The sequence below is a fragment of the Urocitellus parryii genome, chromosome 1, assembly GCF_045843805.1.
Source record: "Urocitellus parryii isolate mUroPar1 chromosome 1, mUroPar1.hap1, whole genome shotgun sequence".
Classification (NCBI taxonomy): domain Eukaryota; kingdom Metazoa; phylum Chordata; class Mammalia; order Rodentia; family Sciuridae; genus Urocitellus; species Urocitellus parryii.
In genome coordinates, this window is record NC_135531.1 from 275,263,769 (window position 1) to 275,282,351 (window position 18,583).

The 18,583-nt window shown below is 41.8% G+C and overlaps 1 protein-coding gene across 1 annotated transcript in view; it reads left to right on the top strand.

The window, feature by feature from the left end:
• Window positions 1–18,583, top strand: part of Fbxo36 (F-box protein 36) — a 90,010-nt gene that overhangs the window by 51,282 nt on the left and 20,145 nt on the right. The window contains exon 2 of the mRNA XM_026396274.2: window positions 3,084–3,192. Coding sequence (XP_026252059.1) covers window positions 3,084–3,192 — 109 coding nt within the window. The remainder of the gene's footprint in view (window positions 1–3,083; window positions 3,193–18,583) is intronic.

The window sequence follows — 18,583 nt, forward strand, 5'->3', positions numbered from 1 at the left end:
CTGGCCTCAAACTTGCACCCCCTCCTGCCTCAGCTTTCCTAGTCTCTGGGATTACGGGTATATGCCAACACACCCAGCTCCTCTCAGTGATTTTTAGGGGCTCTCAGTTTCCCTTGTCCTCACCAAAATAGTGTTTTATCACTTACCAAAAAAAAAAAAAAAAAAAAAATGTTACCAAGCTAAGAGAAAGTAAATGGCTCAAGATACCCATTTTCCTCTTTTGATAAGTACATTATACAGGACATACCCAAGTCTTGACAAGGCTGAACTGTGAGTCTGAATCTTCATTGCAGAGCAAGGAGGATTCTGGTCCTAGCCAGCCAGCTTCCTTAGGTAGGTGATGTATTCCTGATAATTTGCTTTAAACACCCCAGGGGAGCCTGTGGGAAGCTTGTGTGTGCTTAACCTGAACCCAAGCCCCAGAGATCTTCCCTCCAGAGAGCATTATGACAAGCACTGTAAATAACTGCCTCCTGAGTCAGGCTCAGAGGCTGGTTAATTACATAAGGAAGGTGGGGTGAAGTCAATAGGATGTGCACAACCCTCTCTGCCCGCCATTGAACACCTCGAGAGGTGAGTCTGCAACACCTCTCTGGAGAATCACGTTTGGCTCTAGAACTCTTTTTTTTTTTTCCCCAGAACTCCCCGCCCCCCCCCCCAACCAAGTATTTTGCTGCTTGCTCTGGATCAGCAGGTTTAGCTGATCCTTTAATTATAACATGGGGACACCTGCCTCAGGGAGAAACTTCTGCAAAGGTTGCCAGACAGCACCTGGAGGAATGGTGAAAGGGGGGTCTCTGCTGAACTTTCAGAAATGTTTTGGGCTCTTGTGATACCTCCATGGCACTGTCGCTCTTGAGGTGGAATTCAGTCTGAGACTTGTGCTCACTGTCATAAGACACCTAGCAGTGAGGTGGGGGGAGGGAGACAGGTTCGTTCTAACCTCTCTGAAACTTTGCTCATCTGCAGGATGGTTGTAAGAAATGGACTACATTATCATAATTGTTATTAATATAAGAGAGAGATTTAGTGATAATTGGGATTGAAGCCGGGGGTGCTGTACCACTGAGCTATGTCCCCAGATCTTTTTATTTTGTTTTGAGACACAGGGTCTCACTAAATTGCCAAGACTGGCCTCAAACTGGCCATCTTACTGCAGTCTTTGAGTTGCTAGGATTATAGGGGTGTGCCTGGCTGGACTACATTATTTTTACTTCCCAGTTCCCCCCAAAATTCTAGATTGCCAGGTGCAGTGGTGAACGCCTATAATTCCACAGACTTGGAAGATTGAGGCAGGATGGCAAGTTCCAGGCCAACCTTAATAACTGAGTGAGACCCTGTCTCAAAATAAAACAGTAAAAAGGGCTGGAGATGTAGCTAAGTGGTAGAGCAACCCTGGGTTCAACCCCCAGTAATGAAAGAAACAAAACCCCCAAACAACATGAAAAACCCCATGGGTTTTAGATCCAGACTGCCTGGTGTCTTCATTCAATAGAAAGGAAATAGCTTTATAATATTTAATATTAATATTTAAGAGAAAGAAAGGTATACTGCAGGGAGATGAAATGAATCGTCCAGGACTACATTGCTCCACAATGCATGCAGTTTCTACTGGAATCGCCCTCGTTATGGACTGAACTGTCTGCCCTCCACACTCAGTTTTTGTTTGTTTGCTTGGAGTACTGGGCGTTGAACTCTGGGCTAGGCAAGCACTTTACCACTTGGCTACACCCCCAGCCCGTTCAGTTTTATTCTGAGGCAGGGTCTCGCTCAGCTGCCCAGGCTGGCTTGGGACATGCAGTCTTCCTGCCTCCTCCTCTGTGGCTGTGATTACAGCCCTGCATCCAAGTCCTTACGCGATGCCCTGACCCCCAATGTGACGGGACATGCCTCCTGTCCTCCCATGTCATCATCAGAGTGCAGAAAACGGTCTGTTTCTCAAATTGGTGGAAGTTCTGTCCCCTCACTTCACTACCCTGCTTCGCTCTTGGTTTAAAAACATGACCAAAGCTGGGTCTGTTCCAAGGGGCTTTCACCAGGCCCAGGAGTTGACACCACCATGAAATCAATAAAGGACAGAGTGCAGCCCATGCCATGGGAATGAGGTTTGCTTCAGATGAACAAAATTCTCAGAGGAGTCAAACACACTATTCCCAGATCTGTTACCAAGAGGTGTTCCTGTCTGACACATTTTCATGCATCACACAAAGCACAACGGTGTTTTTTCTGCCCCTATTCATGTAACTGTCATGCTCTCTGAGGGATTTATCCATCATCTTGTCTGCCCTGTTGCCTGGGAAGGAAATAGGAGAGCCAAGCAATTACTTTGGAATTAGTTCCCCAAGTTAGAGAATCTCTGTTCTCAAGAACACAACCATTTGGCACTGGGTGATTTCATCAATTGACCTGATAGATTTTGTTTTTCAGCACTATGTATTGAACCCAGAGATACTCCACCACTGAGGTACACCCCCAGCCCTTTCTATTTTTTATTTTGAAGCAGAATTGCAGTAAGCTTCCGAGGCTGGCCTTGAACTTGTGATCCTCCAGCCTCAGCCTCCTATGTAGCTGGGATTATAGCCAAGACCCATAATGCACTGATTCCATTGTTTTTTGTTTTTTGTTTTTGGTACTGGGGATTGAACTCAGGGGCACTTGACCACTGAGCCACAACCCCAGCCCTATTTTGTATTTTATTTAGAGACAGAGTCTCACTGAGTTGCTTAGCACCTTGCTTGGCTTTGAACTCACGATCCTCCTACCTCAACCTACTGGAGCCACTGGGATTACAGGCCTGCACCACTGCACCCAGCTCCACAGTGATCTTTCAAAACCCCAAACATAGCATAGCTGCTAGGATTGGAATCGGTCCCCCTCCCACCTTTAGTTGTATATAGACACAATGCCTTTATTTATTTATTTATTTATTTATTTATTTATTTATTTATTTATTTATTTATTTATTTTATGTGCTCCTGAGGATCAACCCAGTACCTCACATGTGCTAGGCTAATGCTCTACCTTGGAGCCACAACCTCAACCCTGGAATCAGTTTTAACCTGTCACTTTCTCTTCAATTGCAGATAATTTTTAGATGGTGGAAGATATCTCTGAGAAGTGAGCATCGATCATCAAAACCTGGGGAAACAAAAGAAACTCATGAAGACTTCCTAGAGAATTCTCACCTTCAAAGTAAGGAAGGGACATATTATGTACTTATTGCTGTTAAGTTCTCTATGGTTAGTGATAGATTTTTATATATTTATGGCACTGGGAATTGAAACCAAGACCTTGCACATGGTGGGCAAGTGCTCTACTGCTCTATGCCAAACCCCAGTGATAGTTTTTTGTTTGCTTTTGTTTTTGAAATACTGGAGTTGGAACCCAGGGCTTCATTCATGTGATACAATAGCTTTACCTCTGAGCTACATCCCCAGTCCAGTGATCGATTTTTGTCAGAGAAATATCAAATATCAAATCTTTTGAAATACTGATATACAATTAATATAGAATATTGTATTCTTAAAAAGCAGAAAATTGTTAAAATATCCTGAAATTTCTTTGGGGAAAAATCTTAAAAGTTTTTCAGATTCCACATTAACATGGATTCCATTAAGGAAGTCAATTTTTTTTTTTTTTACTGTAGTTCTTTAAAATGGGTTTCCTAGCCTGGGGTTTTAGTTAATTTTCTCGTTGCTGTGACTAAATGACCCGACCAGCACAACTGCAGAGCAGGAAGAGTTTATTTGAAGGCTCACAGGTTCAGAGGTGAGCCTCTCAGTCCATAGAAGGCCAGCCCCACTCCTCCAGGATCAAGGTGAGGCAGAACATCATGGAGGAAGTGTGTGGCAGAGGGAACCAGCTCACAAGATGATCAGAAAGCAGAGAGACTCCACTCTCCAGATACAAAATATATACCCCATAGCCATGCCCCCCAATTAACCATTCCCTCGAGCTATGCCCTAACATTTCAGTTACTATTTAATCCCTATCTGGGGATCAATTCACTGATTGTGTCAAGATTCTCACAACCCAATCAGTTTTCTTCTGAACCTTCTTGCATTGTCTCACATGAGAGCTTTTGGGACACACCTCACATCCAAACCATAACACATACATGTACAACAATATAACAGTACATGCTTGTAATGCCAGTGATTCAGGAGGCTGAGGCAGGAGGATTGTAAGTTTGAGGCCAGCCTCAGCAATTTAGCAAGACCCTCTCTCAAAATAAAAAATAAAAAGCCCTGGGGATGTAGTGTAGTGGTAAAGCACCCCTGGGTTCAATTTCACATATCAGAAAAATAAATTATTATTATTATTATTATTTTTTTAATATTTATTTATTTATTTTAGTTTTCGGTGGACACAACATCTTTCTTTGTATGTGGTGCTGAGGATCGAACCCGGGCCGCACGCCTACCAGGCGAGTGCGCTACCGCTTGAGCCACATTCCCAGCCCAGAAAAATAAATTAAAATAAAATAAAATTAATTAATTAAATAGAATGTAGAATGGTCCTTTAGTTAAAAATATATTAAAAGGTTATTTGAAAACTTAATGGAATTATCAAATTCTTGAACTCTTCTGTATTTTGCTGTTCATTTAAAATCTGTTTCTAAGAAAGTAGAGATTTTAAAAAATGAATAAAATGAAATTCCCATTTATTTATTTATTTTTTTCATTTCTGACCTCAAGCATGCTGGGTAAGTGCTGTACCACTGAGCTCCACCCCGGCCCTCTGTTTCTTTTAATATCAAGATTTTCTGGAGAAGTAGTTCTAATTAAGTAGAACATTAGAGTTAGTAATAGAAATTTCTTTCCAATTTCCCTTTTCCTTTTTTTCCTCTTATTAAAAGATAAACATAGGCACATGTTAAAATTTTATCAAGTTTATTTGAGTAGACAGAAATTCATGAACTGGGTGGTGCCAAACCACAAGCAGTTTGGGCCCAACCAAGAGGGCAGAAAGGGAAAACTTTTATAAGGTGTACATAGAGGTAAAATATGGAAAATATTTTACTAGTTTAAGTGGAAAGTCCCAGTTGGAGGTTAGTTGGTGGTTTCTGATTTGTAAATTCTCCAGTTAGACATTAGCTGGCAGTTTCTGATTGGTTGACCTCACATTTTGTTTTCCTGGGCTGTGACCCTTCATTCCAGTTGTACCTGTAACCTAGTCTAAACAATGCGCAACATGTGACCAAATAAGCTATGAATGAGCCCTGGATTGTTTTGAAGCAAATCCCAGTTGTTACATCATTTCCTCTTAAGCTGCTTCAGTATATGTTTCTATTTTTTATCTATTTATATCTATCTATCTATTTATCTATCTATTGTGCTAGGGATCAAACCCAGGGGCACTTTACCACTGAGCTACATCTCCAGGCCTCTGATTATGTTTTTAAAGTTTGAGACAGGATCTTGCTAAGTTGCTGACAGTCTTATTAAATTGCTAAAGCTGGCTGTAAACTTAGGACACTCCTGCTTCAACCTTGAGTTACTGGGATTACAGACATGTGCCACTGTGCTTGGCTCTTTGTGTGTCTCTAAAGGAACTCTTTTCCACTAAACTCTAATAATTTTTCCTTAATACTAAAATTCTAAAACTAGAAGTCACTCTAGAAATTCTTATTAGTCATAGTTAGCAATGGTATTAATATCAAGTACTTTGTTTGAATGTTCCCATTTTATTGATATAATATCTCTGTAAGATAATGAGATAATGAGATTTAGAACAGATGTGACTTTTCAAGGTCTTATAGGGAAATATTGATGTCACCAAGATTAAGCATGGAAAGTCAAAAAGTCAAGTATAGTAGTCGATGGTGATGGTGATGATGATGATGATGATGATCTAGTAGTAGTAATAGGAGTAGAACCCAGAGCCTCACACATGGTAGGCAAGCACTTTACCTCTGGACTAAATCTCCAGTCCTTTTTTAAAATTTTTAAATTAATTAATTAATTTGGTACCGGGGATTGAACTCAGGAACACTTAATCTCTGAGTCACATCCCAAACCTTTTTATTTTATTTTTTTATTTTGAGACAGGGTCTTACTGAGTTGACTAGGGCCCCACTAAATTGCTAAGACTAGCTTTGAACTTGCAATCTTCCTGCTTCAGCCTCCTGAGTCACTGGGATTACACCTGTGTACCATCATGCTCAGCTTAAAATTTTATTTTGAAACGGTGTCTTTTTTTTTTTTTACAGATGTGAAAACGGGTCATTAATGGCACAGATCTTTTTATTTATTTATTTATTTATTTTTTAGAGAGAGTGTGAGAGTGAGAGACAGAGAGAGAGAGTTTTTTAATATAATTTTTTAATTTTAATTTTAATTTAATTTAATATAATTTTTTAATTTAATTTTAATTTAATTAAGAGTTTTTAAATTTAATTAATTAATTAATTTATTTATTTATTTAGTTAGTTTTCGGCGGACACAACATCTTTGTTTGTATGTGGTGCTGAGGATCGAACCCGGGCCACATGCATGCCAGGCGAGCGTGCTACCGCTTGAGCCACATCCCCAGCCCCTTGAAACGGTGTCTTGAAATAAAAATTTAATACTGAGGATTGCACCCAGGGGTGCTTTACCACTTAACTACATTCCCAAATCCTTTTTATTTACTTGGTTTTTTATTATTTTGAGACAAGGTCTTGCTAAGTTGCTGAGGATCTCACTAAATTGCTGAGGCTGGCCTTGAACTTGTGATTCTCCTGCTTCAGCCTCTTGAGTTGCTGGGATTGTGTATCACCATGTACCAATTCAGTACCATAATGGAATAGACTATTAGAAGGTGGTAAACCATGTAGGATGGGGTCTAACTGGAAGAATTAGGTCACTGGAGTCATGCTCTGGAAGGGTTTACGTCTCCTCTGTTTTCTGTTTGCTAAGAGGCGAGACACCTTCCCCTGCCACACCTTTCTGCCAAGATGTACTGCTCACCATCGGCCCGGAAACAGGAGCAGCTGACATGGACTGAAGTATGTGAAACCATGAGCCAAAACAAATCCTTCCTCCTTGAAGTTGATTTTCTCAAGTGTTTTTTCACAGAAATGTAAAGCTGACTAACATAGAAAATTGGTACCAAGAAGTAAGGCTGTTGTGACTTTGCCTGACCGTGTGATGTAAAAGTCTTCAGAGCTGATTTGTGGGGGGAGTTTGGAAAGGTTTGGAGATGCAGTAATAGAAGCCCTAAAATGTTGTAAGAAGAGCTTAATAGATGATTCTGGAAGACCAGAATGCTGACAGGAATGCAGACAGTAAAGACTGTGCTCATGAGACTTCAGACTGGAAGTAGGGCTTTAAAAAGAATTAGACTAGGGCTGGGGATGTGGCTCAGCGGTGGTGCGCTCGCCTGGCATGCGTGCGGCCCGGGTTCGATCCTCAGCACCACATACCAACAAAGATGTTGTGTCCGCCGAGAACTAAAAAATAAATATTAAAATTCTCTAAAAAAAAAAATTAGACTAGAAACCATTCATGTTACATTTTGACAAAGAACTGGTCTACATATTATCCATTTCCTGAGACTTTGTTCAAAGCTAAGTTTAAAGGTGACAGACTTATCTGGTAGAGGAAATATCAAGGCAGCACAGCATTCAGTAGTAACATGGATATTGCTAGCTGCTTTTAGCCAGGTTTACTGTGAGAACAGAGAAAAAAAAAAAAAATCAGGGGCACTTGGCCACTGAGCCACATCACCAGCAGATCAGAAATATTTGAAAAACTTAGCTGGATGCAGCAGCACGTGCCTGCACTCTCAGCAACTCTGAAGACTGAGGCAGAAGGATTCCAAGTTCAAAGCCAGTCTCAGCAATTTAGCAAGACCCTCAGCAACTTGGTGAAACCTTGTCTCAAAATAAAAACTAGAAAATTCAGGGGATTTAGCTCAGTGTTAAAGTGCCCCTGGATTAAAGTTTCAGGAAAAAAAAAAAAAAGATTTGAAAAACTTGCAGTTTGGTCACAAAAGGAGTATGTTTAAAGTTAAGTCTAAGGAAGAGATAGTTACTGAAGAAATTAGTGCAACTAAAAAGAAGCGAGGCTGGGCACATGGGCACACACCTGTACTCTCAGTTAGTCTTTGGGTATGAAGTGGTCCCCTAAAGCTCCTATGTTAATTTGGGAGGTGAAATGATCAGATTATGAAAACCATACCTAACCAGTGGATTCATCAAAGTCTTTAGGATTTAAAATGTAAACTCATTTGAAAGACTTATTCTCAAAAAGACAACTCCAGGGCACGCGGGTCGCCAGAGGCCACCGATGAGTTTACTTCTTCAGGATCCTGCACTGTGTTCAGCTGCCCAGGCACTCAGACATCATCCACTGGTTTTGCAGGCACAAAGAATGCAAGAGGTGCAGCTCCTGGAGGCTTCCACGAAGAGGCACAGCTCTCCTTGTCTGTACTGGAGACTGAACCCAGGGTGCTGAGCTACGTCCCCAGTCTTTTTTTTTTTTTTTTTAATTTTAGACAGTATCTTGCTAAGTTACTAAGGGTTTCTCTGAGTTGCCGAGACTGCCCTGGAACTTGTGATCCTTCTGCCTCAGCCTCTCGAGGTGCTGGGAGCCACCACACTTGCAGACCTGGGGGGCGGGGCCATGTGTGTCAGGGTGGAGCCTCGCAGGCAGTCCCTTAGAAGGCAATACGTGGAGCTCTGGGAGTGGAGCTGCAGCTGCATGGTGAACCCAGCAAGCCAGAGCCGCCAGGAGTGCGGAACATCTGCTGAGGAAGGCTACGGGCAACAGGCAGAGCCAGGACAGGAGAGGGGTCTGTGGCCTGCAAGTAGCACGGCCGCACAGGCAGGGCGGCCTCGGTGGTTTGGAGCCCACATCTTCCTACCATATGCCCTGGAGCTGGGCTTGGAGCTACAGGATTTACTGTTTGGTCTGGTTTGGGTCCATCTCTCCTTTCTGTGCCCATTCCTCATTTTTTTGCAGTGTGTGTCAGGGTGGAATGTTTACCCTGTGCCTATCCCACCATTGTATGCTGGAAACAGGTAACTCACCTTGTGAGTTTTACAGAGGCTCACAGCTGAGAATTGCCTCCAGTTTCAGAGGAGACTTTAAACTTGGACATTTCTATTTTTGTGGGGAGGTGGATCCCAGGGATTGAATTCAGGGGCACTCGGCCACTGAGCCACATCCCCAGCCCTATTTTGCATTTTATTTAGAGACAGGGTCTCACTGAGTTGCTTAGTGCCTTGCTTTTGCTGAGGCTGTCTTTGAACTCGCTATCCTCCTGCCTCAGCCTCCCGAGTTGTGAGATTACAGGCAGGTGCCACCATGCCCGGCTAGACTTGGACTTTTGAGCAGGGCTGGAATGTTAGGGTTATTGGGACTCAGGGAAATTGACTGTGTTTTACATAATGAGATAAATATGAGCCTTTGGGGGCTGTTTTAGTCCGATTTTTCAGTGGTGTGACTGAAATATCCGACCAGAACAATTGTAGAGGGGGAAAAGTTTATTGGCGCGCTGACAGTTTCAGAGGTCCGTTGGCGGCTGGCTGTGTTCCTCTGGGCTTTAGGGGAAGCTCAACATCGTGGCGGAAGAGTAGGGCAGAAGGAAGCAGTACACATGATGTTCAGGAAGCAGACAGACTCTACTCACCAGATCCCAAACACACATCCCAAAGGCACCCCCCCAGCGACCCGCTCTCTCCAGCAGCACCCTCCCACCTGTGATCACCACTCAGTTAATGCCATCAGGGGATTGAGTCACTGATTTGGTCAAGACTCTCATAACCCAATCACTGCTGCTCTAAACCTTTTGCATTGTCTCACATAGGAGCTTTTGGAGGACACTCCAACTCCAGACCCTAACAGGGGCCATGTTATAGTTTGAATCTGTAATGTCCCTCAAAGGTTTATGTGATGAAAGCTGGGTCCCCAATGCAGCAATGTTTAGAGGTGGGGCTTTTGGGGAAGTAATTGGATCATAAGGACTCCAACCTCCTCGATGGATTAATCCACTGATGGAATACTCGCCAAAGGATTGTTGACAGGTTATGGAAAATGTAGGAAGTAGACCTACTTGGAGGTGGTATGTCTTTGCGGTTGTGCCCTTGGGAATTTTATCTTTTCTCCAGCCCCCTTATCTCCCTCTCTGCTTCTTGGCTACCATAAGATGAACATGCTCTTCCACCATAAGGTACTGCCACATCACAGGCCCAGAAATAATGCAGCCAGCTGACCATGGACTGAAACCTCTGAAAGTATGAGCCAAAATAAATATTCTCTCCATTAAGATTTTCTCAGGTATTTTGTCACAGCAATGATAAACTGACTTATCAGATAAAGGTCTGGATTGATTGCTTCCAATATCATTATTATGTGTACAATATCATGAATTCCTATAGCAAGAGTTTATAAAACTCACTGGCTACAAAAGAACCATGTTGTGGAAAGACTATCCATTTCTGATTGAATAAAAATCAGGCCAGGCATGCTTTAAATTATGGAATAGACATGTTTCTGTACAGATGGGTATAAAGTAACCCTTATTAGCCAGGTGCGCGCGCAGGCACACATCTATAACTCCAGCAACTCTGGAGGCTGAGGCAGGAGGATCACAAGTTTGAGACTAGCTTTGGAAACTGAGTAAGTTTCTGTCTCAAAATAAATGTTAAAATGCTTGGGGATATAGCTCACTGATAGAGCACCCCTAGGTTCAATATCCAGTACTGAAAGAAAAAAAAGTCATTCATACACTACAAAGTATGTAGAACTGTTGGCATGGTGATTAAGAATGTTGCTTAATATAAACTACCTTGATTAAAACCCACTAAATATGTGACCTTGGGCAAATTATTTAATCTTTTTAAGTCTCCGTTTTTCAACTATTGATAATGAAAATAATGACAGTATCTACTTTATAGGGTATTTATAAGGATTAAATGAAGTGCTTAGAATCTGCCTGGAATATAGTAAGTACTCAGTTAATTCTAGCTATAACAGTTGTTAAAAATCTTAAAGTGAAGATTCTCCCTTACAGATCCTTTCACTAGAGAGATCCATTATAAGCAGTTTCATTTGCATTTGAATTCTTTCTGTTTGGATTGTGTGTATGTGTTTATAAAAATATATTTTATATTTCATTAAGTTGTTATTGTACATGAACAAGTAGCCCATTCTTTTCTAAGAATGTATGGTATTCTACTGTACAAATATGCAATCCTCATTGGACAATTATTTTCAGATGGTCTTTTAGTTTTGCTGTCCATACGGAAGCCTTTAGGTGCACTCTGTGCCGTGTGTATCTGCACACTTAATTCAATCATGTGGATTCCTACATGTGGAGTGGCTAAATCCAAAGCTCCATACATTATATGTCTTGGTGGATTTTATCTGAGGGTGAACTCCTGAAGACCTTGCATATTTCAAGGCTGACTTGATGAAGGGTGATGTTTCTGTTAACCAGCTTCATGGCACTGCTGTGGGATGTAGCACATTTGCCTTCTGCAGTGCATTTGACCTTTATAATTATGTCAGCTTCATGCTATTTTTGAAAGAATTTTAAATTAAGCAACTTACATTATTTCAACATTACTGCCTAAGTATGAGGTTCATTAATATTTTGATGTCACAATATTTCAATTTTGAATAATTTAAAACTTACATAATGCCAGTCACTTAATATCTTCACAATTGTCCTCCCAGAAGACTGCAGTATGCATTCTATTTTGTGCAATAGGAGGACTTAGGTGTTTTCTTAGACCTTTGCCATTGTTAATTAGGTATTGCTATTATTTTTAATCTTTTCCAGTCAGTTGGTAAAAATAGCATCATGTTTAATCAGCTTTGTTATGGATAACCAGCAAGCTCAACATCCTGTCATGTTTAATTGCCATTTCTGTTCCTTCTGTCATTTGCCTGTTTGTATCCTTTGTCCATTTGTCTCTGAAGTTTTTTTTTTTTTTTTTTTAAGAGAGAGGAGGGGAGAGAGAGAGAGAGAGAGAGAGAGAGAGAGAGAGAGAGAGAATTTTTAATATTTATTTTTTAGTTCTCGGCGGACACAACATCTTTGTTGGTATGTGGTGCTGAGGATCGAACCCAGGCCGCACGCATGCCAGGCGAGCGCGCTACCGCTTGAGCCACATCCCCAGCCCTGTCTCTGAAGTTTTAATCTTTTTTTCTGAGAACTTTAAAGATCTAAGGAAATGGCTGGGGACCCATTGTTCTGTTTTTGTAGATGCACCTGGCATAAAAAATGATTTGGCCAGTATCAATCCCCAGTATTTCCCTTTAGCTTCCTCCTCCCGTCCCCTGGCTCCTTCCTTCTACTCCACTGATCTTCCTTCAATTTTCAGGAGATCCCCCTACCACCATCTTTCTATTCCTTTTTCCTCTCTATCTTCTATATATGAGAGAAAACTACAACCCTTGACTTTCTTAGGTTTGGTTCATCTCACTCAACTTAATGTTCTCAAGTTCCTTTCATTTTTCTGCAAATGACACAATTCCATCATTCTTTCCAGTTGAATAAAATACCATTGTGTATATATACCCACATTTTCTTTATTCATCCATTGATGGACACTTAGGCTGGTTCCATAATTTGGATATTGTGGATTGTGCTGCTCTCAGCATAGATAGGCATGTATCATTACAGTATGCTGACTTTAATTCTTCAGGATAAATACTGAGGAGTGGTATAGCTGGGTCATATGGTGGGTTCGTTCTTAGACTTTTAAGGAATCGCCATATTGATTTCCATAGTGGTTATACTTTTAATTACAGTCCCATCAACAGTGCAAAAGGATTCTTTTTCTCTACATCCTCTCCAGCATTTATTATTATTATTATTATTATTATTATTATTTATTTTGGTACTGGACATTGAACCCAGGTGCATTTTACCACAGAGCCACATCCCCAGCCCTTTTTTTTTTTTAATTTTATTTTTAAACAATGTCTCAGTAAGTTGCTTAGGGCATCATTACATTGCCCTGAACTTCCAATCCTTCTGCCTTAAGCTCCCGAGTCATTTGGATTACAGGTGTGAACCATTGTACCCAATGTTTTGTTTGCATTCTTAATGGCTGCCATTCTGACAGGAGCAAGCAGAAATCTCAGTGCAGTTTTGATTTGCATTTCCCTAATGCCAGGATGTTAACCACTTTTATTTATTTATTTTATTTTTATTATTGCTTTCTTGGCACCAGGGATTGAACACAGGGGCACTTAACCACTGAGCCACATCCCCAACCCTTTTTATTTTTTATTTTGAGACAGGATATTGCTAAGTTCCTTAGGGTCCCGCTAGGTTGCTGAGGCTGGCTTTGAACTTGTGATCCTCCTGCCTCAGCCTTCCAAGTTGCTGGGATTTACAGGTCACTGTGCCAGGCCTCACGCTCTTCTTTTAAAAGATTTTTTTATACAAATATACCATAATGAATCACTTACATACATGATTAAAATGCACTCACTTACATACATGATTAAAATGCACTAATTTAAAAATAATACTAGAAGGGACACAGGAGAACTGGCAAAGGAGTGGGGGAGAGGTGGGATGAGATGGGAAGGGCATAGGGAGTGATTTGGGGGATGAGATTGGTCAAATAATGCTAAGTGCTTCTATGAACACGGCATAAGGAATCTCACTATTATGTATGACCAGAATGTACCAATAAAATTTTCAGAAACAAATAAAGGAATTTGGTGGGAAGGTATGTGGGGATGACATCGGTGATCACAGCATGCTTTCTGGTGGTCTGTCAAATCTCAGGATCCTTAGGTTGTTTCCTTCTCCATTTGTAAGGGTAAAATTTCTAAGCTGATTCTAAACTGCAAAGCCTGAGTTAAAGTGTAAAAGACCGGGCATTGAAAGTTTCCAAGCTGCAGGGCTTGAGTTAAAAAGTAAAAGACTAGGTATTGCTAAAATTCCTCTGCTACCCCCAGAACCCGTAATCCCTGTAGCTGTTAGGACAATACTGGAACTGCCCAGTAAATATTTCCACTGTTTCCACTGGTTGCCTAATAACCTGGGACTCTGTGTAGTATGTCACGTAGTCCTTGAGGCCCTAAAACCAATCAGTTTGAATGTGTACCCCGCTTAGAAGTGACCAATCACCCCCGTCCAGCCTGTTCCCGCCAATGAATGTACTAATCATGTCTCAGAGTTGTTGTTCAATTTTCCCGCGCCTCATGATGATTTGTTCTGATGTATGCAAAACGCCCCCCCCTCCTCTAAAAGTGTACTTAAGCTCTGCATGACCTCTGCTCTGGGCTCTGGGCTGCTCTATCTTCCTGAGTGAGCCTGAAACCTCAGCATGCTGAATTTTTTTTTTTTTTTTTTTTAATATTTATTTTTTAGTTCTCGGCGGACACAACATCTTTGTTGGTATGTGGTGCTGAGGATCGAACCCGGGCCGCACGCATGCCAGGCGAGCGCGCTACCGCTTGAGCCACATCCCCAGGCCCAGCATGCTGAATTAATAAATCCCCTTTTGGGGCTGGGGATGTGGCTCAAGCGGTAGCGCGCTCGCCTGGCATGCGTGCGGCCCGGGTTCGATCCTCAGCACCACATACCAACAAAGATGTTGTGTCCGCCAAATACGAAAAAATAAATAAATATTAAAAAAAAATAAAAAATAAAAAATAAATCCCCTTTGCCAATTGCATGAAGCCAGTCTCTTGTGTGGTCTCTTCCTCCGACGATTCGCTGGACCCTTACACATTATCTGACCCATAGAACCATTGGGAAGCACCCTAGATTATAGACTTTGTATCTGCCTCCGCTTAAGCTTTTCTAAAATCATGTGTAGTGATGGCTAATTGAGGGTGCAAAGGGCAATTCTGTATGTGTGCGTGTGATACTGGAGTGTAAACCCGGAGGCACTTTACCAGTGAGCTACATCCCCAGCTCTTTTAAAAAATATTTTAAAATTTAAGACCAGGTTTCACTACGTTGCCCAGGGTGGTGTCAAACTTGCAATCCTCCTGGTTAAGGCAATTTTCATAAATGAGTTTCCAGTAACTTTAAGATTGTGACTGAAGATTTGTGGATTTCCCGATATTTGGAGGCAGGCCTGGGAGAGAAAACTGGCTTGGGGAGAAAGGCTGAGGAGCTTTGCACAAGGCCTCAGATTGAAGGTGCCGTCTCCATGACCTGTCTGTCTCCATGACCTGTCTGTCTCCTGCCTCTCTTGTATTTCTGCTGTGCTACTCAGACCCAGTTCTTTCATTTCAGTGGCTTGGATTATAGGGTTTATTGCACAAGAAGCCACAGTTTATTCAACCATTTCCCCCACTGAGGATAGTTAGGTGACTTCTGCCTTTGCAACAATGAATACTTCACTCAAAGTCAAGTGTGTAGAAGTGTATTGGTTGGGTGGCAGGACTTTCCGTGTTGATGTAAACGATAGTCTGTCTAGCCATCCCATGCTGCTCTGGAAGACCATTGTTTCATAATCCAGGTTCCAGTGTGTACCTGTCCTGTCCAGGGCGGTTCTGCTCCCGTGCTCTATCTGGCTTCCATCAACTCTCCATTGCTTTAATTATCGTCTTCATATCTCCATAGGAAGGTGTTTTACCGTTCAGATGGATTCATTTCCTACCCTCATTGTCTTTTCTTTCTTTTTGTGGTCTGGGTGCCTAGGTGTTCCAACACTGCCATACCCTCAGGCCCAGCCATCTTGACCCTCTTAGCATCTTACACTCCTGTGTTTATTAGGTATGTAAAAAAGTTTGCATGTTCTTTCTTTTTGTTATCTATTGTCAGTTTATTTCATACACTAAAGTTACCTAAACTTCAGGAGGGATAAGAGTAAATGTAACACTTCACTACTATCTTCACTGGCAGAGACTTCCTAAAGTACCTCTGAGCATGCTTTGGGCATGTTTCCTTGGCATTTTAAAGTGTTCAAAACATATACCTCCAATATGTCATAGTCTTTTTTTCTTCCTAATTAAAAAAACCAAATCATTGCTTTTTGTTCTAGTTCTGCTGGTGGCCAGGGATTTCCCACCATGCCTACGGTTAAGGCTGCATTGTGACAGGGTCGTTTTCCCCCCAAGAAAGCCAATGCACGTTAGAAGTGCTCTGAATTGGAAGCTCTTGGAATTGAGGAGCAGCTTAAACAACCTCAATGCCTTGAGAAAGCTGGACTGACCAGTTTTAGAGAGACTCCAATGGCTGGTCTTCCAAGCAGCACAATCAGGGCTTTCATGTGAAGCCAGCCCACACCTGCCAGCCGTTCTGGAATCAGAGAGCCCAGCCCCTGGGGTCCCAGAGCTCTGCCTCTTCTGCAGGAGCCCAGGACTCTTGGCAGCTCCATCACTTACTCCAGAGGAACGTCCCAGGTTGAAGAGGGACTGTTGGGGATGCAACCCCCTGGTAAAGATGTCCCTGGGTTCAATCCCCAGTACAAGAAAAAACTAAAAAGTACATTGGTAATCCTGGATTATTGGAGGAGGATCAGAAAAGACAAATAAGCAAAAGGAAGAAAATGAGTCACCACCCATATTTAACCACTTGTTCAAATTTGAACATCTATTCTTCCAAACATGTTCCCTTCTTTAGTTATTCAGGGAGCTGGGGTAAGAAATCTTCTTCTTCTTATTATTATTTGATACCAGGGGTTGAACCCAGGGGCACTTTACCACTGAGCCACATCCCCTAGCCCCTTTTTATATCTTGTTTAGAGACAGGGTCTTTCTGAGTTGCTTAGGGCCTCACAAAGTTGCTGAGGCTGGCTTTGAACTTACGATCCTCCTGCCTCAGCCTCCCCAGCTGCTGGGATCTGTCATCTGTGGTGGTGTTATTTATTTATTTATCTTTGCCCCAGCCCTTTTTATTATTTTTATTTTAATTTTGAGACAAGGTCTTGCTAAGTTGCCCAGGCTGGCCTCGATCTTGATCCTCCTGTCTTGGCCTCCCAAATAGCTGAGATTACAGGCCTGCACCACCACACTCAGACCCTATGAGTTGTTTTAAATGCCTTTCTCTACCACGCGGCCTGCGCAGTGGTTTCATTAATGAGGTTCTAGGCATAAAGTTAGTTAGACGAGATCGAAATAAAAACACAAGACTCAATTACCTTAATTCTATTGCTAGGTCCGAGACGGCTCCCCTCTCTGGTTCGCTCCTCTAGCCGCCCAGCAGGGCAGCAAGGATTACTCAGGGCTAGCAGGAGAGAGAGAGCGAGCACGCCCCGGAGTAGCCTTTTATTAGGGAACCAGAGATTCAGGGGAGAATTCCATCCAATGAAGGTTGAGGGGGGGCTGCACTCCAAGGTCAGGGTCAGCGATTGGGTCCCCGGGGTCAGTGGTCAGGCACACCCCCACACGGATGGGCTCTCTCATCAGGAGAGGGACGGGAAAAACTTCGACATTTGCCAAAGTGCCTCAGACCCTCAACGGGAGGCACCCGATCACGTGTGAGAATGGCTCCCAACATATTCCCCCTTTTTTGTCTTAAAAATGAGGCGGTGGTTCATTCTCTGGAGTTCCTGGATTCTTGATTGAAAGACTCGCCATCCTATAGTTACAATACAAAAGAGAATTAACAGCAAAGAGAATAATCCAATAATGTACCAAGCGGAGTGTTTAAGAATATTTCCAGGGTTGAATCCATTCAACTCCTTTAATATTTGATTAGCCAAAGAAGAAGGATCTGAAAAATCAGCTCTATTATTTTGAATGTCTTGGATATGGTGATGAAGTTCCAGAATATCCAAGCTATTATTACTATTTTGCCAAATACCTAATAAATGGTTTTTAACCTTCTCCCAATCCCAGAGAGAAGCATTGTACTTGGCAGCTGTAACACATACATACTTATAATTAGCATGGCATTTAAGCCTCTCCTTAAATTTTAAGGCTGAAAGTTCATTACCTATGTCTATAACAGTTGCCTCTAAGGCATTTAATTTAGTTTCAATCCTTTCATCAATATTTACTTGATTACGCAGAGCCTTGGAAGTATTTTGAGCTAAATTATTAAGAAATTTTGCATGCTGAATATTTTGAGACAACGTTAGAGACACAGAGACTGTTGAGGCAATAAATGAGACCAGTGCTAAGACACCAACAATTATGACTCCAATAGCACGTTTAGGTCTTGTTAGCTGAGCATGAATTTGCTGCAAGACTTGTAAACCAGCATCAGCATACCATGGCTCTGAAATATTAACAGGTAATAAAACAAAAGAGGGCTGATGAAGTATCAGCACTCCTTTTCCTCCATTATACCTAGTAATACAATTGGTTAGGTTGCACTTATTACAAGCAATAACATATCTGTCATCCATCCATTTAACTTTTACATTTCCAATAATTAAAACATAAGGAGATTGGACACAAGCTCTTAAGCCATAGCAAGATCCCTCTTTACAGTTCTTGCCGACAAATTTTGGTAAAGGCTTATCTGTAAAATGTAAATACTCTGAGGCAGCAATTAAGCGCCAAATATCTTTTTTAATACCTCCTTCACTATAAGTCAAAATATTACTGACAAATCCTGCAGGTGTCATAGCGGAATTTCTTCGTAATTGTCTTTTATCAATCTTTGGAGACCAGTCTAAAATATACCCACTATCTTTAGACACCTTATGTTGTACAGGAAAGGCATTTAC